The 22,923-nt window shown below is 51.2% G+C and overlaps 7 protein-coding genes across 7 annotated transcripts; 6 read left to right on the top strand and 1 right to left on the bottom strand.

The window, feature by feature from the left end:
* Window positions 1-1,393: 1,393 nt before the first annotated feature.
* Window positions 1,394-2,820, top strand: CPAR01_14862 (TfdA family Taurine catabolism dioxygenase TauD; the record flags this gene model as incomplete). The annotated part of the gene is made up of 4 exons (XM_060499112.1): window positions 1,394-1,667; window positions 1,733-2,219; window positions 2,272-2,577; window positions 2,628-2,820. The coding sequence occupies 4 exons, from the start codon at window positions 1,394-1,396 to the stop codon at window positions 2,818-2,820; spliced, it is 1,260 nt and encodes a 419-aa protein (XP_060342037.1).
* Window positions 2,821-6,235: 3,415 nt separating this feature from the next.
* CPAR01_14863 (uncharacterized protein) lies at window positions 6,236-7,902 on the top strand (the record flags this gene model as incomplete). The annotated part of the gene is made up of 2 exons (XM_060499113.1): window positions 6,236-6,360; window positions 6,426-7,902. The coding sequence occupies 2 exons, from the start codon at window positions 6,236-6,238 to the stop codon at window positions 7,900-7,902; spliced, it is 1,602 nt and encodes a 533-aa protein (XP_060342038.1).
* An 856-nt stretch (window positions 7,903-8,758) lies between these two features.
* On the top strand, window positions 8,759-9,364 carry CPAR01_14864 (uncharacterized protein; the record flags this gene model as incomplete). Its single annotated transcript, XM_060499114.1, has 2 exons — window positions 8,759-8,851; window positions 8,915-9,364. 2 exons carry the CDS (start codon window positions 8,759-8,761, stop codon window positions 9,362-9,364), a joined length of 543 nt encoding a protein of 180 aa, XP_060342039.1.
* A 281-nt stretch (window positions 9,365-9,645) lies between these two features.
* CPAR01_14865 (uncharacterized protein) lies at window positions 9,646-10,459 on the bottom strand (the record flags this gene model as incomplete). Its single annotated transcript, XM_060499115.1, has 3 exons — window positions 9,646-10,028; window positions 10,083-10,142; window positions 10,303-10,459. 3 exons carry the CDS (start codon window positions 10,457-10,459, stop codon window positions 9,646-9,648), a joined length of 600 nt encoding a protein of 199 aa, XP_060342040.1.
* A 1,966-nt stretch (window positions 10,460-12,425) lies between these two features.
* Window positions 12,426-14,150, top strand: CPAR01_14866 (multicopper oxidase; the record flags this gene model as incomplete). The annotated part of the gene is made up of 1 exon (XM_060499116.1): window positions 12,426-14,150. The coding sequence occupies one exon, from the start codon at window positions 12,426-12,428 to the stop codon at window positions 14,148-14,150; it is 1,725 nt and encodes a 574-aa protein (XP_060342041.1).
* A 4,642-nt stretch (window positions 14,151-18,792) lies between these two features.
* On the top strand, window positions 18,793-19,491 carry CPAR01_14867 (uncharacterized protein; the record flags this gene model as incomplete). Its single annotated transcript, XM_060499117.1, has 1 exon — window positions 18,793-19,491. One exon carries the CDS (start codon window positions 18,793-18,795, stop codon window positions 19,489-19,491), a length of 699 nt encoding a protein of 232 aa, XP_060342042.1.
* A 1,533-nt stretch (window positions 19,492-21,024) lies between these two features.
* Window positions 21,025-22,843, top strand: CPAR01_14868 (major facilitator superfamily transporter; the record flags this gene model as incomplete). The annotated part of the gene is made up of 7 exons (XM_060499118.1): window positions 21,025-21,223; window positions 21,277-21,321; window positions 21,384-21,442; window positions 21,505-21,695; window positions 21,755-21,899; window positions 21,952-22,206; window positions 22,256-22,843. 7 exons carry the CDS (start codon window positions 21,025-21,027, stop codon window positions 22,841-22,843), a joined length of 1,482 nt encoding a protein of 493 aa, XP_060342043.1.
* Between the last annotated feature and the right edge of the window lie 80 nt (window positions 22,844-22,923).

Here is a 22,923-nt window from a genome sequence, read left to right on the forward strand (position 1 = left end):
GCACCAAAGAAGGGATTCCTGTCCTTGGAGTCATCGTCTAATCACGTCAGTACGGAGTACAGCTCTAATATATATCATTAGATCTTCCCCGCTTGTCAGCACCTTCCTACTTGGGTACACTCTACGCCAGTGAATCATTATCTTTTTGATGCTTGTGCAAGTCGCACCGCCAAGACAGTCGTATTGAATCTTTTCGGCGGCCAGTTTGGTTCAGCTACAAAGTAGCAGGGGCTGGGATGCGGGGTTGATGGGAACACTGGCGAGGGCCAAGACTCAAATGGAGAACCAGTGCAGTCTTAGTTTGCACAACGCGAAGAGTTGGCCAATGAAAGCAATGATGCCATGGACGATTCCCGCTTTGAATGCACCGCTGTTGAGGGAAGGTTCCTATCATTAATTGCAGTTGAATGAGTAACCAGGGGTTTGATCTCCTCGGCAACTAATCACTTTTTGCAGAGGTAATACACCAAGAAATGTCTTGAAAGCTGACCGAAGCTACCGTTGCTTATCATGTTATCGTGAGGGTAGCTACACTGCACAGAGTTTAGGCCTAATATTCCTGGATCCATTCAATTTGCTATCATGGAGAGGGAAATGTATTCCGGCACGTTATTTAGGTGAAATAGACCGCTGCCACTATATTAAACCTTCTCACAGGGGATGGTTATCGCACGTACCGGAACGTTCGGATTGATCAGAGCTAGACCCGCACCCGAAGACCCAGGTGGTTTGTCCGAACTCGCCGGAGTGAAGTGACACCGGCGTGGGGCGCGTTCCCCGGAGTCGGAGAGGCGGAGAGGATAGCCGGTCGGAGCATCGGAAGGTGCTCTGGCAGAGCCTCATGGAACCTGGATTGTCCTAGAATATGCCGTGACACTTCGATTACCTATCCGTTTGACACTGTCCGTCTGATTCTGAACAAGATTCCAACTGCCGATGGCGACATTCCTGTGAAGATGACGCCGTCGAATCGCGTTTCAGGGTTCCCCGCAGAAAGACAACTGATGCGGCATGACGCCTTCTCAGCGCAAGATGGGCAAACTGAGTGAACTACTTGCTAGCCACTGAGATTCTGAGATTGACGCATTTACTCAATTTGCCCGTGGAAAGAGGAGGGCGTCTTACAAATGCAATGCTGATTTACCGAATCCAAGTGCAGTGATTGGTCTTTCTTGCCGAAGCAGTGTAACTTATTCCGAGAGTTCTCCTCGAATGAGACGCCCGCTTTAATTCGTCATCCAATGGTCTCCACCAGCAGAACGTTTGAGTCAAGGCGACGTCTGATGACCCAATCGAACTCAATAAGGGACGATATAAACGCCGGTGACCCGTCGTTCTTGTCGCTAAGAGCAACTTACCACTAGTGTCAGATCAAGTCCAAGAAATCATCACAATGGCCGCGGCTGCTGTTCAAGCTCCATTCTACGCAGGCCCTCCCGGCCAACCAGACATCGGATATGCCCCCATTTACGAGAGCTTTGTCGCCAGAACCAAGCGACGCCAAGAGCAGGAGAATCTGGACAAGTCTTTACCTACAGGCTTCCCTCAGAAGCTAGAGTCGAAGTTGGTATGGGATGGGAATACCTTGGCCGAGCACTACGACTGGAACTACGTCTTGACAGACGCTAATAAGGAGGAAATTGATGATGCTCTCGGGCACTTCAAGTGTACGTGAAATACCTCATCAGCGTGCCACATAAGACCTTGGTGTATTCTCTAATGTCAGGCATAGCCACGGGAAAGCTACTTGGAGACATCAGCCAGGAGACATTTCCCCTACCAAACCTTCACAAAACTCTGCGTGAGATCTCGGACGAGATTCACAACGGCCACGGCATCAAGGTCATCCGTGGCGTTCCAGTCACAGAGTATACCCGCGAAGAAAACATCATCATATACGCCGGAATCTCTTCCCACGTGGCTCCGATCCGCGGCAGACAAGACAACCAGTTCCAAGGCGAGCCGGCTGACGTTGTTCTGGCACACATTAAAGACCTTACTAAGATAGTCGACCCCCATAAGATTGGAGCGCCGGCCTACACAACTGATAAGCAAGTCTTCCACACCGACTCGGGCGATGTAATTGCGCTCTTTGCACTTGGCGAAGCCGCTGAAGGTGGTCAGAGCTACCTCTCGAGCAGTTGGCACGTGTACAACGAGCTGGCTAGGACAAGGCCCGATTTGGTCCGCACCTTGGCCGAGTCATGGAATGCCGATGAGTAAGCTATGCCCGGGAAGGAGAATTGATTTGCTGCTGACTCCCTTACGAAGGTTTGGAAAGGACGGCAGATCATATAGCACCAGGCCCTTGCTTCATCACCAGCCAGCAGCAGACGGTAAACCCGAGCGTTTGATCATTCAATATGCCAGACGCAGCTTCACGGGCTACTGGGGCTTACCACGGTCCTCTGACATACCCCCCATCACCGAAGCGCAAGCCGAGGCTCTGGACGCGTTACATTTCCTCGCCGAGAAATATGCCGCTCACTTGGACTTTCATCAAGGCGACATTCAGTATGCCAACAATCTGAGCATATTCCATGCCCGTGGAGGCTTCGTAGACTCCGATGAGAAGCAGTAAGTGGTGTACCAGGTCGAAATGGATGTTCGCAAGCTGACGTCAATAGGCGGCATTTGGTCAGGCTATGGCTGCGGGATCCTGAGCATGCATGGAAGACGCCAAATGCCTTGCGAGAGAGGTGGGATCGTGTTTACTCGGGCGTCACTCCGGAGAAGTCTGTGTTCCCCTTGGAGCCTCAGATTCGCAGTGCCAGTCGGGGAGAGTTCAAACCTGATGAGAAGGCAGCGCCCACTTCATGATGCAACGTTTGCGACCTTACAGTTCTTATCGTGGTGCCTTGAATCAAGAGTAGTGTATTCTGTTAACGGAACTTTGAACAACTTTACCAGAATTTTCGTTGTTTGCTTTGCAACCCGTTCTCAGAAGGTTCTTAGATAGGCAAGCCGTTGATCTGCGGATAGGTAGAAGGTAACAACTTTCGTATAGAAGATTTATAACAAAGTGACCTTCCGTAGAAGACGTCGTGAAGTGGGCGCGTCGTTGTGAAATGATGCATGCAAGAGGTAGTCGACAATACCCAAAGAATGATTGCTCGGATTTCATAGTCATCAAACCAGATGCGAGTGACTGACTCTTTAATCATGGCGGGCAGTATTTGCGGAACGGGTGAAGCCGCATGATCCGAAACCGTCTTTCGGCCGCAGTTGCCCCAAAAATGGACACGAACATATTCTGCAACCACTGCAAGTGACTAGAAAAGGCGATTCCCACCCAAGAAGGCAGCTCGTCTTGGACTAGGCAGGAAAAAAGCTTGGCCCTCGCATTTGCTCCGCCGTGAGCCTTTTCGCACGTTGCATCCCGGGAGCACCCCACAAGACGATCGGCCGGCTCGCCGGAACCTGCCACCGCTACCCGGACAGCACCCCGGCATCCGTCCCTTTGCGGGGGTGCGCCTTCACTCCGCCGACTTGCCGAACTATTAGATGCACTAGTCAGGACGACGACCGCAAGTACGTATGTCGCTGACGACCAGGGCTGGCTACGTAAGTCCGTGACCCCTATCCCCATGCATGTATCACAGCCGCTTTGGCATCGTCTTTATGTATTGCCAAGTTCGGCAAGGTGTATTATTCGGATCATCGTCATCTGTTGCTAACTTCAGCTAAACAAGGGTCAGTGATTTGGATCTACATCCACTTCACAGACTCGACAAGCTGGGCCCACGATGGGTACATGTCGGTTGAAGTGAATAGGTCGGAAGGCATCGGGCATGTTTACGAGTCGGCAAGATCGGCTGATCTTTTGACAGAGACTGACGCTATGAAAAGTTTGATGGATGCCCGGAAAGTGCAAGCGCGCCGGACTGCCGCGTCAACTGGATGATGCGCATCACAGCCTCAGGTAAGGTAGTAAAGTAGACAATGTAGTCAATCGCCGAGTGTTGTGGCCTGGGCAAAGCCAAGCATGCCTCAATGCGATACTATCGTGCACAATATACAGTCTGCCTTCTTTCGCATATGCGATCAAAGTGAATCCGAAGAGGTAGATGAGCAGAGCCAGTCGAGATGATCAGCAACTTACAGGGTGGCGAAGTCGAGCTTGACATACTTTGGAAAGACCTTGCTCGACGTGTGAGTATGCTGCAATGAAGTTCCCCAGCCGAGACTGAGTGCCATTGTGGATCACCAGAAACCCCAAAAGCGTGCTTTCTTTGGGCATTGATGGAAAGTTCGATGTAGCAGAACTGCAGCGCAATGTTCGTTTCATCAGGTTTTCGTTGTGTATGAACGCTTTTGCATTGCGGCTTTATAGTCCTCTGGAGTTTACGCATAATCTACATATCGATATCGTGATACAAGCAATCTCAAGTGAATAGATTGTATCAAGCTGTCAAGTTCTCCGTTGCGACACAGACAACAACGTGCCGCAGTCCGAGACCAGGAGTAGGTCAATAACTAGAGAATTATCAATCCCAGTCAACCCAGAAGACTTAGATAGATTCTTGCATTGCCATAGGTAATGTGATGTGGCTGATCAATTTGCACGTGACAAGGCTCGTTGAAATGTCTTTGAGCACAGCAAGACCCCTCTAGTTGGTTCGCCGAAGACTCGACTGCCTATGTCATTGACTGTATCAGTCGAGCTGAGTTTACGTGACCATGCATCTAATCAAGCCGCATGGCTGTGGCATCTAGGACGGGGTGTAACGTGTTGTATCAGAACTGACATTTGAACCAACTTTCTCTCCGTCATTCGATTCAATTATCAGGCTGATCATATTCGACGTAGCTTCCAGGTCTATGCACTCTTCCTAGTTAGCTGTTGAAAAATGCATTGCTCAACTGAGACTTAGCTGCAAGTGTTGGCACGACCCGAAATCGTCATGACCTTTTCAACTGTATTTGAATCACACCTTCTCAACTCACAAGCTTAATATCCTCAAATGATATCAAACTATAATCATACACAAATCTGGCCTGAACCTGGAAACTCAATGCTCTACTTGATACACTACGAGAGCTCTTACTGGAGTTGAAGAGATGTCAACTCGAAGTTTATTCAATTCGGATTTTCTTTCGCAGTCTCCAGAGACATAGAAGTTGAGTAGATGTGATCATGTAAACTGGTTGGTAAGTCCTTTTTAGTAAAGACGGTGCTCATGATATTTCCTCAACTCGACTGGACAAGTTTTTAGATCGAAATATCTCGAACTTTCAACGGTGGCTGCAGAGCCTCTTTTGAGCCTAAGACTAGGTAGTGACGAATGTGTATAGGTAGACTAAATATGCCTCTATCCCTCATGAGCGTATGAAGTTAGCCATCGAAAACCCATGACTACGATATAAACTTTGTTATTCACCAATTCTTCAATCGCCTGTATTAATCACTAATTTCACGAAATAATGAATGTGCTTGAACAATGGTGTGTCGCCTTGTGTCGTTGAAATTGCCTAGAATTGCTCATCCGACAACTGTACTCCAATTTATTCTCCCAGATCTCTTTGCACATCGCTGACATCACCCGCTCAAAGTTGTTTAGAGATGGAGATCATCGAGGGTGCACGTGATGATGAGGCTCAACTAATCCCTCCCCAATCGGTTTATCTGCCCACTGCACAACTTGCCAGTTCACCATTGCATAATGTTGGACGAATGAAAGTCGCCAAGGCCAGTCATGTCTGCGTTCAAGTGCAAACCAAATTGCCTCACTGTCAAGGCAGAGATTGTGAGATAGCTGGACAGCCCACCCTCAGTGTGTCTTACACCCAAGGTCGCCTTGCGAGATGGTGCGCACTTGGTTCGCCAGGAACCAAACTCATGGTGTTGAGCCCTTTACAGTTAAGTCAGAAAGTCAGACCCATTGATTATGCATAGTACTTTGTTGTGACTGGTCGAATTGTGATGCATCTCATGGATCCTTGCAAAATTGTCTCACTACAATTGGTCGGCATGACGGAATCTCACTTGCAGCTGTCAGTGAGTTCGTTGGCAAGCTCCATCAACATGCAAACCCATCGCACAATTCATAAATCGTTCCATGCCGATGTCCGTTGTGCCGCAAACCGTTTGCATACATGTATGTTTTTGCCATACCGCTTTCCCCTCCCACGCTGCCCCCGCCTCCCGAGTTCTCGTCACATTGACCGGTGCCACTGTGCGCCGACTACCATCGCCGATAGTTCGTCCGGACGGGTCGCCCTGACCGCCGTCGCAATGCCTGAACAGCCGACTGCCGAGCAATGGGAGAAGCACAGGCCTCTCATTACCAAATTATATACTACCAGAACCCTCAAGCACATCAAAGATGAGCTGTATAAAAGGCATGGATTCTATGCGACGTAAGACTATCTTCGGTTGTTTCGGGGCTTTGATATATGTACAATACTAAGAAAAATGTGTCCAGAGAGCGCATGTACAAAGGACGGTTCAAGACCTGGGGTATCGGGAAAAACAAGAAGCGCAAGCCCTTTGAGGCATCACTACCCAGAGACGTTGACCCGGGGTCGAATACTGCCGCCGCACCTCCTAGCGATATCTCAAGCCCTACCTCTCCATTCGAACCAGCCAGTTTTTTCTCGCCGGCACTAACGCCAGGAGAGTCTCCTCACGGCGGTCATCGAGTTTTTGACGCGCGCTCGACAACCTATGTCGATACACCACGCCCAGGGACCCTCCCACCGACACCAGCCACGTATGGATACAGTTCCCCATTTGAAGTAAACCAGAAAGAAGCTAGCATGACCCCTGACATGCTTTGCAAAGAAATCGTGACATTAGCGACGTTGATACTCTCGAAACTCGTCTCAGGGCGGCCGCCGACTTTGGCGTGGGACGACTACACCCCCAAGGACGACCACCTCGCGATATACCGCACGCTTCAGAAAGAGCTTAAGCATGAGAGTCATCTGAGAGGTTGCCTTGTGAACAATCCATCAGTTGCAGTCAAGTCGAGAATGAACGACCATGTCAACGAGCTGCTAAAGTCATTTCACCCCGCGGTACCAATCGGCATTCTAAGCTCATTCAACCAATCATCGGATACTGCAGCCATCAACGAGTTGGCGCACTGTCTAGTGACATCCTCGACGGCCATCCTACCGAGAGACCACGAGTTTGTACAATTAGCGCAGAGAGTAGAACAACTCCTCACAAACACTCTATTCTCAGAATTCAAAGCCTGCATGGAACGCATTTGCGATGATCTGCAAGTCAACGTGCTCAAAGTCCTTGGCAGATGGAGCTTAGTTATGATTTACTTGATTTTCGTGCTGAACGCCAAAAAAGCAAAAGATGGACAACAGACGGATCCCAAGATCCTGAATATGGCATTGGAGCGGTACACACACGTACAGTGCTCTTACTCAGATGACCCGAAGCTGATTGTTCAATTTGGACACTTCATCCTAGGCTACTGCGTCCTCGTCGCGTCTGAAGCAGAACTTGCGACCAGTGTGCGCGATATGGCAGAGCAATGCTACAACCGCGCTGAGGCGTACCTCTCGGAGCAGGAGTCTTCGCCAAACTCCAAATACGCAGATATTCAAGATGCAAAGTCCCATTTCGGAAAAGCATGTGCCGTTCTGGCCGACTGTCGCTACGCACAAGGCTCGCAGCAAGCGGACAAGATGCTTCGCGACGAGATCCACGACTGGTCGCGGAGACTTTTGCTCGTGTCGATAGGGTGTCACGTTGATACGGACATGGCGACAATGGCGCAGTTTGAGAGACAGAAGAAGAAGCTAGAGGGGTGGTGTAGAGATGCGGGTGATTTGGAGAGGCAGAAGCAACTAGATTGTATCCGCGACCTTATCCTAGGAAACGAGCAACGGCCAAAGGACGGGCCCCTTCTCCCGAGGTTGAAGGTGTTGGCTGGCAGTTGAAATGCGAAGAGGGGCAAGATGAGAAAACACTAAGACTCGGAGGCGGAAACTTGGTGGGAGATTGGTGCAAAGAGGAAAAGCTGATTATGGGCCAGTCCAAATCACGATGAAACATTCTAAATGTTGTCATTGTGGGAACTGAACGATGCATACGTGTGTAACGCAGATTGTGTTCTTGATAAGGCGTGGAGAGCTGGAGCAGTCGAACATTCACGAATTGGCTTGGTCCACTATTTGGACCAAGCAATCAGTCGCAGATTTGCGGATAAGTGGACTACGTTGTACGTCATGTCCATCTTGGTGTGGAAACCAACAGTGGTCGGTGAGACTCGGTGAGCCTGACCATACCCACCGAAACTCAGCGACCCAGAGAGCCGGACGAAAATGTCCGAAGGTTGATATCATTATTGCGCTTGAGCGGCTCTGTGGCGACCAGATATCCAATGCTCGCCCACTCAACACCGAATCCCGCATGAGACTTTGAGTTGCGTTTACCTTTAGCTACTATCTCGTCTCCGCCGTCATCTCTCGTCACTGGTCACTTTACATCATCCATCGGCCCTTCAAACATGTACTTCACTTATCTCGCAGAAAAGTGGCTCTGTTTTCTCAATCCTCGTCGCGTTGATGTAATCTGAAAATGACATCACAAAAACTTCAACTGAAATATCGATCCGGCAGATTCAATACTTAAGCGGACAAAGACTGATGAAGGGTGTGAGCTTTTCGGATCATTCTAACAACACAATCACAATTCCAAGGCGTAGGATCAATCATCCCCGACGAACCATCGCCAACTCCCGATTCAACCAATCTCAAGCTTAATCCATACCTTGCAACTCTTCGTCCAATCAAAATGTCAGTCAACCGTAACGTTGAGTCCATCAACAACAAGCAGGGCGAGTTCCACCCCAGCGTCCCTCGTTCAGAGCCCCTCACAACCAAAGGCGTAAGTTCATCAATCCAAATCCCAAGCATTCGTAATCACTCCCCCTGTCTAACCAACCAATAGCACGCCCCTGGCACCAAAGTCGGCAACGACGCATACCCCGAGTTCCACGCCCAAGCATACCCTGCCGGCACAGCACCCAGAGAAAACACCTTCCAGCCCCAGAACGCGCAAGAGATCCCCGGCCAGGCTCTGAACCCCGAGGCTACCACGTATACGGCCGCGCACGATTTCCCTGGTGCCACGAGCGGGGACGTCCACACTGGGCTGGGTAAGCCTGTACAGGGCCAAACTAGCGCCGAGCTGCACGGGGCTAACCTTGGTCGCCGTGACAAAGAGAGCGCCGGACTTGAGGGAGTTGGAGCTTTTGGCAAGCACAACTTCAGAGAGCGGCGGTTGGATGTTGACCAGGAGCCCGATGCTCGTGGCAAGACGAAGAATGCATCGAATGTTCTCGGCGCGGAAGAGAGATTACCTGTGTCGGCTGAAGCGGTCGCCAGTGAGCGTCGATAAGTCAGCGACTTTTGTACCAGTACCTTGACGTCACGAGCATGATTGAAATTCTCACGAGCTTGGGAAAACATAATTTGGCCCGAATTGTAAATATTCACGCCCAATTTATTGCATGTTCTAAGTGCATCCGCTGTCCCTTATCCTCCTAAACACCCTTGTAGCCTTACTCGTAATGCATCTTGATTCCAGTGTTCTAACCCAAATACACTACGAGAGAAGAAAATCGCGCCATGTTCCAAAGTCACATCGGTTCACACAAAGATGACCCGGCGTGCGACCATCTAAATGGATCGGTTCTTGGTCTTGCTAGCGTTGGAAGGCGCAGTCTTCTTGAGAGTGAGAACGATCTTGTCTTCGGTGGTGGTGTCGCTGGTGTCGTTCCACTTGAGAGAGTAGATGCCGTTGATGGAGCTGGGGGTAGCATACCACAGCGACTCCATGCCGCCAGAGGAGGACTCGACGAAAATGAAGGAACCATAAAAGACGAAGCCGCTGGTCTGGCGGTCGGAAGAGGATGAGTTGGAGCTGAGAAAGCCGACGTCATGGTCCGAAGAGCCCTCGGCGGGGATGGAGAAGGTGAGGTTGGACCAGCTGGGAGGGGAGGTAGAGTTGAGAGCCGTAGTGTTGGGGGCTCCGATCCAGCCGTTGTTGTCGGTGGGGGTGACTATGAAGTGTATTAGTTGCTGGTTGGATATTAAACCGGAAGATGGTGACGTACAGATCACCGGGGCGGCGTTAGAGTCGTTGAACTTGGTGTGATCACCAAAGTAAGCGTCGCCTAGTCACAATCGTGTTAGTCTAAAGCTTTTCGAGGGGGGTTTTCGCAACCCGGGCTGGACGGGTTATCAACAAAAGAGAGACAGGAAGAGAATGATGGTAAAGCTCCTAATAGGACTTTACGAATTCTCTTGAGATAAAAGTTCTTAAACCAGCCTTACTACCTCCTGCAGAGAACATGGACAGGCCGCCGATTCCTTGGCCGTAGGCGTAGACCTGGAAAGGGCTGGTGTTATCGCTGGCGACAGCGCGGGGTTCCGAAGGAGCCGCAACCGCAAGAGCGGCGAACGACAACAGGATAGTGCCGAAGGACTGCATTTTTGCGTATGGGGTTGGTGAGTTGTGTCTCGAAAAGAAAGGAGTTGTGATGGAGTAAACGACTGGATGAGACTGTAAGGAGACTCGATGGGGGATAACGATGGACTGAATGAGAGTGATCGTGGTGAAAGGAACCGGAGTGGTGGGGGGGGGCCGGGGAAGTGAAGCTGGAGAGGGGATGGAGTTGGTTAAATAAAAGTGCGGTTAGTCGATGCCGTTCGGATGATCCGCCTCAAGCCGCCCTGGCTGGCATGTCATGACTTGTAACTCTACGTGCAAATTTTCGGGCTACGCCACCGCGGCACCACAACTCATCCAAGTCAGGTAGTAAAGGCCCGAAGACGGTTCCTCTTGGCCATGGTTGCGAGGTAAACTTTGGTTTCCCAAACCAGGTTGTAACCAACAAATCACTGCGCGGATGCGGAATAGGCGCGTTGACTCTTGAGGCTCGGACTCCACCGTGTTGATCACAGTGGAGGCACAATCAACCCCGTCAACCACAGTTAGTGTAGTTGAGACCATCACAACCTCCTTGACGCATCGGTCATTGCCGTTCGGCATCCAGTCAAGCTTTTGCCGCGAGATTGGACGGAAACGGCCATTGGCCATTCAGATCCAGCGGGAGCGCCGTTGTCGTTTACTTGCGGCTAGGGCCATCCCGGGAGGGGCGCCTGTCAACGGGGGTTTTCAGAGTTCTCGTTTCGGTATGTGGGATGAACAGGGGCCCGTGATAGGGCCCGGGATCTGTGGATACTGATTCCCGGGGTGAGCTTGATATATAGCAGGGATGCTATAGGTCTGGCCCATCACATCTCATCCATCATCGTCACAAAAGGGGGATGGTGTCGCCATGGGACCGCGTAAGGAGAGGAGGCTGCGCAAGGGACCACGAACTCCTCCTCTCCCAGCATGCAGTGTAACGAACCCACTCCAGGCCACCTACATAGATTGATAGTCTTCGCAGACGGCCACCCGCGAGGCTCAAGCTATGCCGCACAGACATTCTCCTTCCGCAAAGCGGAGCCAGAAGTTTCTAAATCAGGAGTGATCTGGTGGGGCTCATCGGCCGGCTTGGCTCTCCGGAGTGCCTCCCACCCTCCCGACAAGTCGGGCAGACCGGCCACCCAAGTCTGACGGTTCTACCGTCGGCACACCGGCCCTTGATCGTCTCCCCTTCACATCCACTTGATAAACCCATTACGCCTGTCGACAAGTTGAGTTGCCGTGCCTTGCGAGGCTGCAGTGGAGCACAACACCCTACCAACCCCAGCTTCCCCTGACCTATGCCTCGCATAGAGGAAATAAGACTCAGCTGCTTGCGAGTCAGCCCAACTGCGGTTCGTCTTCCACGTACCACCTTACGACCCCCGTACAGCCCGCGCATGGATCTCAAAGGGGTCAGTCTCAGGTTAACCCCTTCGGGCCTTCATCGACATGGGAATTATCGTGAAATCATCTGCATCCAGAATGTTTTTCCTTCGCTGAATCTCGAGCCGGACTAGCCTTTGCATTGACGATCTTTAACCTACTGGGGCAAGTGCGAGCTGTGGTGCCAGTGGATAGCTTCGGGATGCCCATGGTATCGTCAGATTCGGTTCAAGCGGCTCCAAAGGAAACAGGACCGATTGACGACTTCTGTCATTGTGGACCGAATGAGGAAACACCTGCAGGGTAAACACACCCAAGTTCAACGGGGAAATAGAGTTTTTAGCATCCGTTGACTATCGCGCTTCCCGTGAGCCGCCCGTGAAGCCGACATTGCATGGCGGGCTCACAAGAATACTTAAGCGATAGACATCCGTTGCTTGTTTGATGCTATTCTCACTCGCTCCTCACCCAGCACAGTATTGGCTGCGCTTCCATTCGCTTTCGTCTTTCCTCCCTCACTCCCTCTTCAGTCCTTCCACCTTGTGTCATACAGTCTTTCTTTTAACCTTCTCTTGGCACACACAATCACTACATCATCATGTTCAAGTCTCTCTTCATGGCCGGTGCCCTTGCGGGTTCCATGGCCTCTGCCTTGCCCGGATTCGGCGCCCTCTCTGATGGCCCCGAGGCCCAGCTCTTCCCTCGTGCTACCTGCAGCGGCAACACTGCAAGCACAAGAAGCGAGTGGTGCGACTACTCCGTCGACACCGACTACTGGACCGAGGCGCCCGACACCGGTGTCACCCGCGAGTACTACCTTGAGTTGACCGACGTCACCGTCGCTCCCGATGGTGTCTCCCGCTCCGCCATGGCCGTCAACGGCTCCATTCCGGGCCCGACCATCTTCGCCGACTGGGGTGACACCGTCGTCGTTCACGTCACCAACTCTCTGACGACCTCCAACAACGGCACCAGCATTCACTTCCACGGCATTCGCCAGAACTACACCAACCAGAACGACGGTGTCAGCTCCATCACTCAGTGCCCCACGGCCCCCAACGACACCATCACCTACACCTGGAGAGCTCTGCAGTACGGTTCTACCTGGTACCACTCCCACTTCGCTCTTCAGGCGTGGCAGGGTATCTTTGGCGGCATCATCATCAACGGCCCCGCCACTGCCAACTACGATGAGGACCTCGGCATGATGTTCCTCAACGACTGGGATCACCAGACCGTCGACGAGCTCTACTCCACTGCCGAGACCTCCGGCCCGCCGACGCTCGACAACGGTCTCATCAACGGTACCAACGTCTACGGCGACGACGACTCCACCACACAGACCGGCTACCGCTACAACGTCACCTGGACCTCCGGCACCTCCTACCGTCTGAGACTTGTCAACGCCGCCGTCGATACCCACTGGAAGTTCATGATTGACAACCACACCATGGAGGTCATCGCTTCCGACCTGGTTCCCATCACCCCCTACAACGCCACCGTCCTCGACATCGGCATGGGCCAGCGCTACGACATCATCGTCACTGCAGACCAGGCCGACGTCGCCGACAACTTCTGGATCCGCGCAATTCCCCAGTCCGCCTGCTCCGACAACGATAGCACAGACAACATCAAGGGTATCATCTCCTACACCGGCACCATCACCACCCCCACCACCAGCGCCTACTCCTACACCGACTCTTGCGACGACGAGACGGACAACATCTCCCCCTACGTCTCCAAGACGGTTGACAGCGCCAACTGGGATGAGCTCGAGAGCGCCTCCGTCAGCAAGAACACCGCCGGCCTCTTCAAGTGGTACCTCAACAGCACTTCCATGCTCGTCGACTGGGCCAACCCGACCCTCGAGTCCGTTATCAACGGTAACACCACCTGGGAGGACGACGACGCCGTCATCCAGCTCGACGAGGCCAACCAGTGGGTCTACTTTGTCATCGAGACCACCCTCGCTGTCCCCCACCCCATCCATCTCCACGGCCACGACTTCTTCATCCTTGCACAGGGCTCCGGAACCTACTCCAGCTCCATCACTCTCAACACTAGCAACCCGCCCCGTCGCGATACCGCTATGCTTCCCTCCTCTGGATACCTCGTTATGGCCTGGGAGACTGACAACCCGGGCGCCTGGCTCATGCACTGCCACATTGGCTGGCACACGTCCGAGGGTTTCTCGATGCAGTTTGTCGAGCGCTACAGCGAGATTGCTGCCATCACTGATAACTCTACCCTCACCGACACTTGCGACACCTGGACCACCTTCCAGGAGGAGTACTCCATCGAGCAGGAGGACTCTGGTGTCTAAATGGCTTATGAAGAATATCTACAATACAGCACAATATTTGGGTAGACTAGCATCGGGTTAGCGGTTTCCTTGAGTCTTGAGATAAAGGGGCGGGTTGGCGAACAGGGTTTCGATTTGTGTATCACATAGTTCAAGTTCCATCCATACACGAAAAAGGAAATTTTTATATTTTGACCGCGTTTTCCATCTTGATTGTTAGTGAAACGTGATAGTTCGACAGTCTTTAAAACCATTTCGTGGTCTGCATCATTACCATGTAACAAAGCATATTTGATACCGAGCTTACCAACTATCGTGATACTCACGGTTTATACCGGTGTATGATCTATCTCACTTCCCAACATGACGATCTGACTTTCAAAGTCAGTCAACGGGTATCATGAGGTTCCATTCACACTAAATTACAAATGTCGGCAAACAGGCCGTCCTGTTCTACGTGCGGCGTGCTGCTGCCGTCACCTATATTCACGTCGGTAGTTGATATAGCGCAGGCATAATCATTGTACTCAGCTTGCTTGGTTCTCAAATAGCTTGTAGATTGCTCTCTTGGTATTACCTTCACGTTTCTGACGGTGATGGTGCAAGGTCTCGCTCGATATATCTTCAAATTTTCCCAAAAGGTTCTCAAATGGCTAGTTCTTACCCTTTGGTATGTGAAGTGGGCATAAAAAGGTTCTTGACGTAACTATAATCAAAGTAGGTGATCATGCTGATAGTTCAGAACTTACTAGACTTTTTCGCCCAAGTTCGTAATGATTGTTCAAGTCTATTAAATTAGCTTTACTCATGTCTTTGATGCGAACAATGCCCTCTAATATAATACTCATTTAATGGATACCCTGTGTCTCTTTTTCCCAAAAAGAAAATAAAGTCGTTATTCGATAATCGCAAAAGTATTTTCTCTACATATCTTTAGTTTCGAATCTAGAATCTGATAGATCAATGCCCTCACTGATCTTTACAAGTACGACACTGGAGGCCAAAGTTTTAACAAATTCCTGCTTTAAACTAAAACCAAGATTTTCCTTTGAAAATTAAAGGTCCAATGATCATGCCTTTCTTTTTTAATTGGCCGAAAGAAATACTATAAGACATACTCAATTTGGCACGATAGTGACCTATGATTTTCATATAATATTGGCCTGAAAAGGTTGGTTGTCTGAGGTCTGAAGAACGCATTTAAGTACATATGAACACTCAGCTAATTCCAGGAATGCTTCTACGATCTATCGTCAGCACGGAAGTTGCTACGAACCTCAGCTCGCGTGTCTTTCACTGCTGTTTCTTCTTATTCATGGCGTTTGTACTTGTGGACGTAAGTATTTGTTCGTTAGCATATTCAGCCCAGTAGCAAATCCATCTCTCAAGGTCCATCCGACTCTGTGCCTGCACCATGACGGTAACCTTGTCCCTACGGAAGCTCTCCAGAGCCTCGTCACGTGAGCCTTCTGCGTTTCAGCATAGCCACGAGTGCATATTTAAGGACGCTATTCCTCCGGCATTGATTCCCCCTTCCCCAATTGCTTGTTTTTATCTTTCTTTGTTTGTCCCACGGATTGCTTTCGGTAAAGGCGCGACTTGCAACCATCGGCGTCTAATGTCTGCAACTCTTACAGCCACGGGAACAGCAGAAGCTTCTTCGCTCTCGAGTTTTTACTGCAGATGCAGCCATGTCGCATTGTATTGTGTCTGTATCCACCAAGTCTTGGTGAAAGCATGCAAAACGCCGAACAATTTCACACAACTTGAATGATGTGTTCCTTACGGCTCACGAGCGAAGGCATGCATTGTCTCTGAAGATTTGTCACGAATTCATGATAGTGATTCCACATCAACTTTGAAGTTGTACCCATCGAAGCTACTCTAGTTACCTCGAAATTTACCTGGATTTTGGTGCTTTCAGGCTTGGTTCTCACCGATCTCATGAGAATCACTTGCGCCATTAATGAAGAGATGGACTGCAGGATGCTCTTAACCAAACGCACTTTGATGACAAAAAGCCTTAGAGAATCATCAAAAGCTCGTAGTACTTGCCCATTGTATTGACCATGATAGTCTCTCCCGCAGCGGAGAGTTCTGGTTCATTCACGCCGTGCCCGAGCCTTCAGGTGTTTCGTTCATCCCACATCGCCGAGCAAGGCAGACAATCTGCGCTCTCTTCATCAAAAAACCGGCAGCTTCCTATTTGGTACGACCGCGCTTGAATGCAAACTGGTGAGCAAAAGTTCCATCAATTTCAAAGTTGTCATATTTAATTGTAATCGCAACATCAACAAGCAAGCTTGAACTGCCGGAAAACTTTGAGTTGCCCACGAAGCACCTCGGTGAGCAAGCCCTATTCTTTTGGCATTCGGAACCGCGCGTCATTTTCTTAGTCCATCCCAAAAGTCTCCAGACTTGATCTATGTCTCTCTCCGATCATGATGATCGCCAAATTCAGATCAGCTTGCGCTGCCCCAGAAACAACAGCAGACCTGGCGTCAGAATGATTGAGCTGCGGTGCACTTGAGCTTTGGCCTTTTCTCGGGGTTGCACTGGGCATAGGTGGTCGGTACATGAATCGCGCTTTGCGACGATTCGTAAGTGCTGCGGACATACAGTGGACATTCAGCGAAGATCATCATTTTGCTTAACAGCATTCAGCCTATACCTCCGGCTAAGTCTCAAAAAACTTTGTATACACTGAGAAATGTCTATTTTGATTTATTTTGATGCTGATGACGACGCAACTATGTTTCCCGCTCCTCTCTCAGTAATAACTCACAGAGTAAGGTTGTTGAGTATAATTCCACGTGTACGGTGTGCCGTCTATCCGACCTTTGTTGGAAACTTTTTCAGCACCCAAGGATGGCTTCGTCATCATCACCAGCCCTAGGTCATGCTCGTATGTCACGAGATTGGCAGTATTGGCGCATTGTAGAGGAGGGCAGTCAAAGCCAAACAGGCCAACTTCAGCCCCCAACGCCAACGCGGTCAAGAACAGAACGTCGTGCCGTCGCACCCGCATTTATTATTATCTATAGTTATCATAGTTGTTTAGCACTATAGACAGGGCTCTACGTCTGCAATATGCGTAAGGTCAGTTCCCCCTCCTCTTTCGGGGCCTCAGCCTCACATGAATCGAAGAACCCCAACCAAAAAGAATCAAGGGGAAATTGCAAGCATATTTTCGGAATGGTATTCTCTCTCGCCAAACGCTGCAGCAAAGTGTTCCAGGGACTGGAAACTGCTGAATTGGGAGCGTTGTCCGGTCTCACAGGCTTTGTTGGGGCATCAGCACCGGAATGCCTTACGATGTTTACCCACTTCACTTGAGGCTTGAGGGGGTACCCACGCAAATCAGGGCTCGTCAAGCCTCAAGAGAGTCGAAAAGAAGGGGAAGCTTCTTTGTAGCGGCGGGATTTTACCCCTGAACCCGCACCGTCACCCCCTGAATCGGCTTCCCGGAATGGCACTGTTCTGGAATGTGGGGGATTTAGAGCGTCGGGAACCGCAAAGCTTGGGCAGATGTGATGCAGGGGTATCCACGTCCTTTCCTTGCACATCCCCGGCCATGTTGTTGCCCATCTGGGTATTGCCATCTGGTATCTACGCAGTTTGCCAGTTGTGTTGTGGCGCCCCGTTGACGGCAGCCCGGCAGGGCTTATTATTTTCTAGCTTCTTTGGGCATTAAGCCTCATGCTTGGCACTGAAGCTTTTTTGGTGTTCCCCACGTCGGGAGTGGCTTGTGAACCGTAACATCAGATCTGTGACTGTGCATGATGGAACGCTCGCTTGTTACGTTATCGGGAATCCCCCTCTCTGCTACTGTCCCGAGCGCCTGTCCGTTCATGAAGCTCGAGACTCTTGAGTGTGTCCCAAAGAGCCTCAAGGAGTCCCGAAAAGTTCCAAGGAGTCGCCGACCTCGGTCTCGCCCCGGCTCATCAAGCCTCAGCCTTCGCAGGGTCCAAGCGTAGGAGACCTTGTTGTCTCTCCATCAACCCTCAACTTAGGAACATCCAGCCAGTAGGGACAATAGGAGGATTTCGATCGCATGAAGATGCCTCGGACGAACGGTTTGAAACGTCCAGGTTGTTCGCCCACATCGCGGGTTAAACCTGCCATCTCATGAGGCTGTGGTATCGCCAAACATACTGCCAAAGTCTGTTAGCGAAGCGAACATGGGACGGCAACAGACCTTCTCACTGGTTCTCGAAGGCCGTTCCTTGGACCCAGCCCGGCGATGACGAGGGCATCAACGTCGACAGAGTGACATCCGGGACGTCGATCATCAACTTTCACCCACCACGCGTTCCGGAGACTGGCTGTGTAAGACGCTCGTGCAATGCGTCGTAAGACTCTCCATTGACGTACCCAGTCTATCGTAGATCGTCAGTCGAGTGTCTAGTCAGGCTCAGAAAAGGGAGTCGAGAAGCCTTCGAAACGCAGAGCTCAACTTGACCATAAAAGAAGACCTTTGTCCCGTCCAAATCAAAACCTTTCTCTTTCTCCTCACCACCAACAACCAGTTCAATCTTCAATCACTCTCAAGCATCTCTCACTCTTCCATCTTTCGCTCTCTCAGCACCACTTTCGCTCTACTACACTTCAGTCTTCACACCTCTTTTCCAAGAACCACTCCCAACCACCCCCAACAATCAAAATGCAGTTCACCATCGCCACCATCATTGCCTTCGCCGCCGCCGCTCAGGCCGGTCCCCTCGCCATCCGCGATGTCTGCAACTCCGCCCCCTCCGGCCCTACCACCGCCAATGTCGAGCCCCGCTCCCAGCCCGCCGCCGCCACCGCGGACGCCTGCCAGAAGCTTTGCGAGGCCGACTCTGGCTGCCAGTCCTTCGTCTTCGGCCTTCCCCCCTCCGGCACCACCCCTCTCTGCTACCTCTACGCCGTCCCGGCTTCTCAGGTTCCCAAGCAGTCCAACACCAACTTGATGGTCTTTGACAAGGCTTGCACCAGCGTCCCCACCGTCGCTCCTACCCAGACCAACACCGGCGCCAACAACGGCAACACCGGCTCCAACACTGGTGCCAACACCGGCAACGCCAACACTGGCAGCAACAACAACGGTGGCCAGCAGCCCAAGAAGCGTGCCAACGTCTGCGGCGCCGCCCCCGCCGGCCCCGCGACCAGCAGCCCCACCCCTCTCCTGAGCCGTGAGGACATCACCACCCAGGACGCCTGCTTGGCTCTCTGCAAGCAGACCACTGGATGCCAGGCCATCGAGTTCGGCAAGCCCTCCGCCAACGAGCCGGTCCAGTGCCGCCTCTTCAATGTCCCGGCTTCCAGCCTGCCCGCTCCTACCAACGGTCAGACCTTCGTCGCCTTCGACATTGGCTGCTAAATGCACACATGTGCATAGCATCACGATATATTCCACGGCGTGCCTTCGCTTGACGCGGCTCGAATCGGCGAGTTGGCTCAGAAGGTAGTGCTTTACTCTTCTACTCTCTCATAGCGTGGTTGGCCACAACGACTTCTGCTTTGTATACATCGGAACGGAAAACTCGACAATCCCCCTCTTGGGACTTCGATCTTTGGGTGAATGGGGTACAACAGACGCTTGTGAATGAATGAATGGTTTTCCTGGTTGGTCATGGATAGAACACTCTTTTGGTATGCACTTTTTCTTAGCTCGATTTTTCGGAACAGTCATTCGTTTGGATATAGAAAAGGAACAACAGAAAAAGGAAAAAAAAGGATATTGTATAGTAGGCAGCAAAATAGACTCGAGTTGGGAAACTTTTCCAGTGCCATTCTGTGACCTATGCCTTTCTGATACTCACCTGAGAAACCATCGTTGAGAGACTTGAGCAATCACTTCAGCCACTAGCTGGTTGGCAGGAGCTGATTTCGGGCAGTCACCTTGAAAAGGATTACAGGCAGCTCAAATGAAAAGGATCGGATCTGTTAGGAGAAGTAAGACTACTTCCGATTCCGTCTGCCGTCTGCGAGGTCGCAACCATCGGCCGACTGCTATCGGAAAGGGCCGAGATCGGGAATCGGGGAAAAAGTGGAGCGACGGACTGTTGAGCGGAGCCGTATTGCCGACCGATCGGCACCGTAGGGTCGGATGGAAGTCGCCATTATCGAATGGTCTCCCGAAACCGCAGATGCAAGCCGCGGTCTAGCGTTAGATGCGCGGAGAAACAAGATTTTTTTAGCTGAATCGACGGGCCGTGGGGGGTTCATTTCTAAAGTTGCCAAGCAGAGCCAAGGCACTTTAAAAAGGAAATGCCCCGTGTACTCATTACACACTTGCCATGTTGGGGGCCGTTGGAGAAAGCAAAAAGACCCAGTCGGCGATGTCGCCATCGACTTCAACATGAGGTGATTCAAATGAGCCAATCACACAACTCGCAAACGAATTTCACCATCCACCTTCACTGGCGCCATCCACCCGGCAGTGGTGACCTGCAACGGCATCTACGCAATTACAGGAATGGTGCTCCGGGAAAATGTCATCATTGACTGATGATGCCATGCGGGCCCTGAGAAAACGACACTCAGAAACCGCTGTCAAAATGGACGACAAGTAGCTAAAAGCTCTAAGCGAGGCAATACACCCGAAGAAGGAAAGGAAACCAGCCCACTCGAGCAATCTACTCGCCAATCTCGTTTTTCCTCGTGCAGAGGTCTGCTCCGACAGTTTGGTCCGGGTCTTTTGGGGTCCGCATTGATAAGCCGTGCGCGTGGCCGCAGAGTTTATTTTTCAAACACACAAACGACCTTAGAAACTCGACTTCAGCCGGACAAGCGCGGGTGTTTCTGGTACCGAGTGAAGTTGGGACCTCACCTTCTTCCAACATCGAGGCAAACAAAATAGCCACAAGCGCTAGAGAGAGAATCTGAGAATTCACAATATCAGCAACCTACGATGAGCGCGCCAAAGAACCCCCCGCCCGAGAAGGCGCTAAATACGCCGGCGAATGATATCAGCGGGACGGATAGCCCGTCTGAAGTTGAGCTTGAGCAGGATGTAGTCAATGAGAAGTCGCTGTTGAGGAAGCTTGATCTCAAGCTTCTGCCGGCGGTGGGCATTTTGTACCTTCTCTCATTCCTCGACCGATCTAATGGTGAGATTCTCCAGAAAACCCTCCTGCGAGACAATCTACTAACATCTACGTAGTGGGCAATGCTCGAATTGAAGGCCTTACTACCGATCTCAACATGAGTATGCTTCTTCAATCAGACAAAATCGGTCAAGACCGAACCGGTGTAGCTGAAATTTGACAGGTGGTAACCAGTATTTGACTGGTCTAACTCTATACTTCATCGGTTATGTTCTCTTTGAAGTAAGTGCTTCCACAACAATGTTCCGAAGAGACATGTGTTCGTGCAATGCTGAACGTTCCAGATTCCATGCAACATCATCTTGAAAAGGACCACTCCACGCTTTTGGCTTCCGACACTGACTATCGCATGGGGCATTGTCGCGACGCTCATGGGAATCGTCACTAATATGGCCGGATTTTTTGTCGCCCGCTTCTTCCTCGGTGTCACTGAGAGCGGTCTCTTTCCTGGAGTGGTGTACTACTTCTCGATGTGGTAGGTTTTAATATGTCAGGAGCTTAAGGATGGCATAGTTCTGACCTGAAATTCCTCAGGTATAAGCGTCGCGAGAGACAGTTCCGCATCTCCCTCTTCTTCAGCGCTGCCTCTCTTGCCGGTGCGTTCGGCGGTATCCTAGCATGGGGAATCGGACACATGAGAGTTGTATGGGACAATGGCTGGAGATGGATCTTTATCTTGGTTTGTGACCTCCCCATTGAAAATCAAGAAACGTTGCCTGACAATCTGATAGGAGGGTATCGCAACCGTGGTCATTGCTGTCGGCGCATACTGGTTCATCCAGAACTACCCCGACACGGCCAAGTTTGTTTCTGAAAAGGAGCGCCGCTTTATCAGGGCCAGATTAGCATCCGACAGCGATGCCACGCATAACGAGAAGTTCTCGTGGAGTAATGTGATGGATGCTATCAAGGACCCAAAGTGCTGGTTGTACGGTCTTGGTTTCCACACCATGAGCTTGCCGCTATACACGTTTTCTTTGTTCATTGTGAGTTACTCTCACAAACTTAGTGGACCACCTCACTGACTTTGCCTAGCCTACCATCATTAAGAACCTCGGATACACCGCGGCCGTCGCCCAACTGCTCACTATCCCTCCTTACGCCGTCGCCTTTGTCACAACATTGACCGTCGCGATTTACTCCGAACGCACCGGCCGCCGTGCCTTCTTCATCATGGGATCATCCGCGGTCGCGGCGATTGGTTACATCATTCTTTTAGCCAACTCCGACCCCGTGGAGAAGCCTGGCGTCTCGTACCTCGGAACCTTCTTCGCAGCTGCGGGAATCTACCCCGCCACCGCTCTCGTCCTCTCGTGGCCGGCCATCAATGTCTCTGGGCAGACCAAGCGTGCTGTAGGCAACGCAATGCAAATCACTATTGGAAATTTGGGGGCTGTGTTGGGAACACAGTTGTATCGTGCCAATGATGGCCCGAGGTACATTGTCGGCCACTCTTTCGCTTTGGGGTATCTTTTGGCGAATATCATCGTCTGTGGTATCTTATACTTTGTGTTGAAGGGTGAGAATAAAAGACGCGAGGCTATTGCACCGGAAGTTCAAGCAATTGGGGACTTGGAGGATTGGCCCGGTGACAAGGACCCTAGATGGAGATTCCAATACTAGTGAAAATCGGCATTGGCTGGTTCAGAGCGTAAAGGGCAGTTTCATGGATAGGTAGTGCCAAAACTGACTGCTTGTGTATG

The sequence above is a fragment of the Colletotrichum paranaense genome (genome assembly GCF_030867605.1).
Source record: "Colletotrichum paranaense strain IMI 384185 chromosome Unknown Scaffold_17.1, whole genome shotgun sequence".
Lineage (NCBI taxonomy): Eukaryota > Fungi > Ascomycota > Sordariomycetes > Glomerellales > Glomerellaceae > Colletotrichum > Colletotrichum paranaense.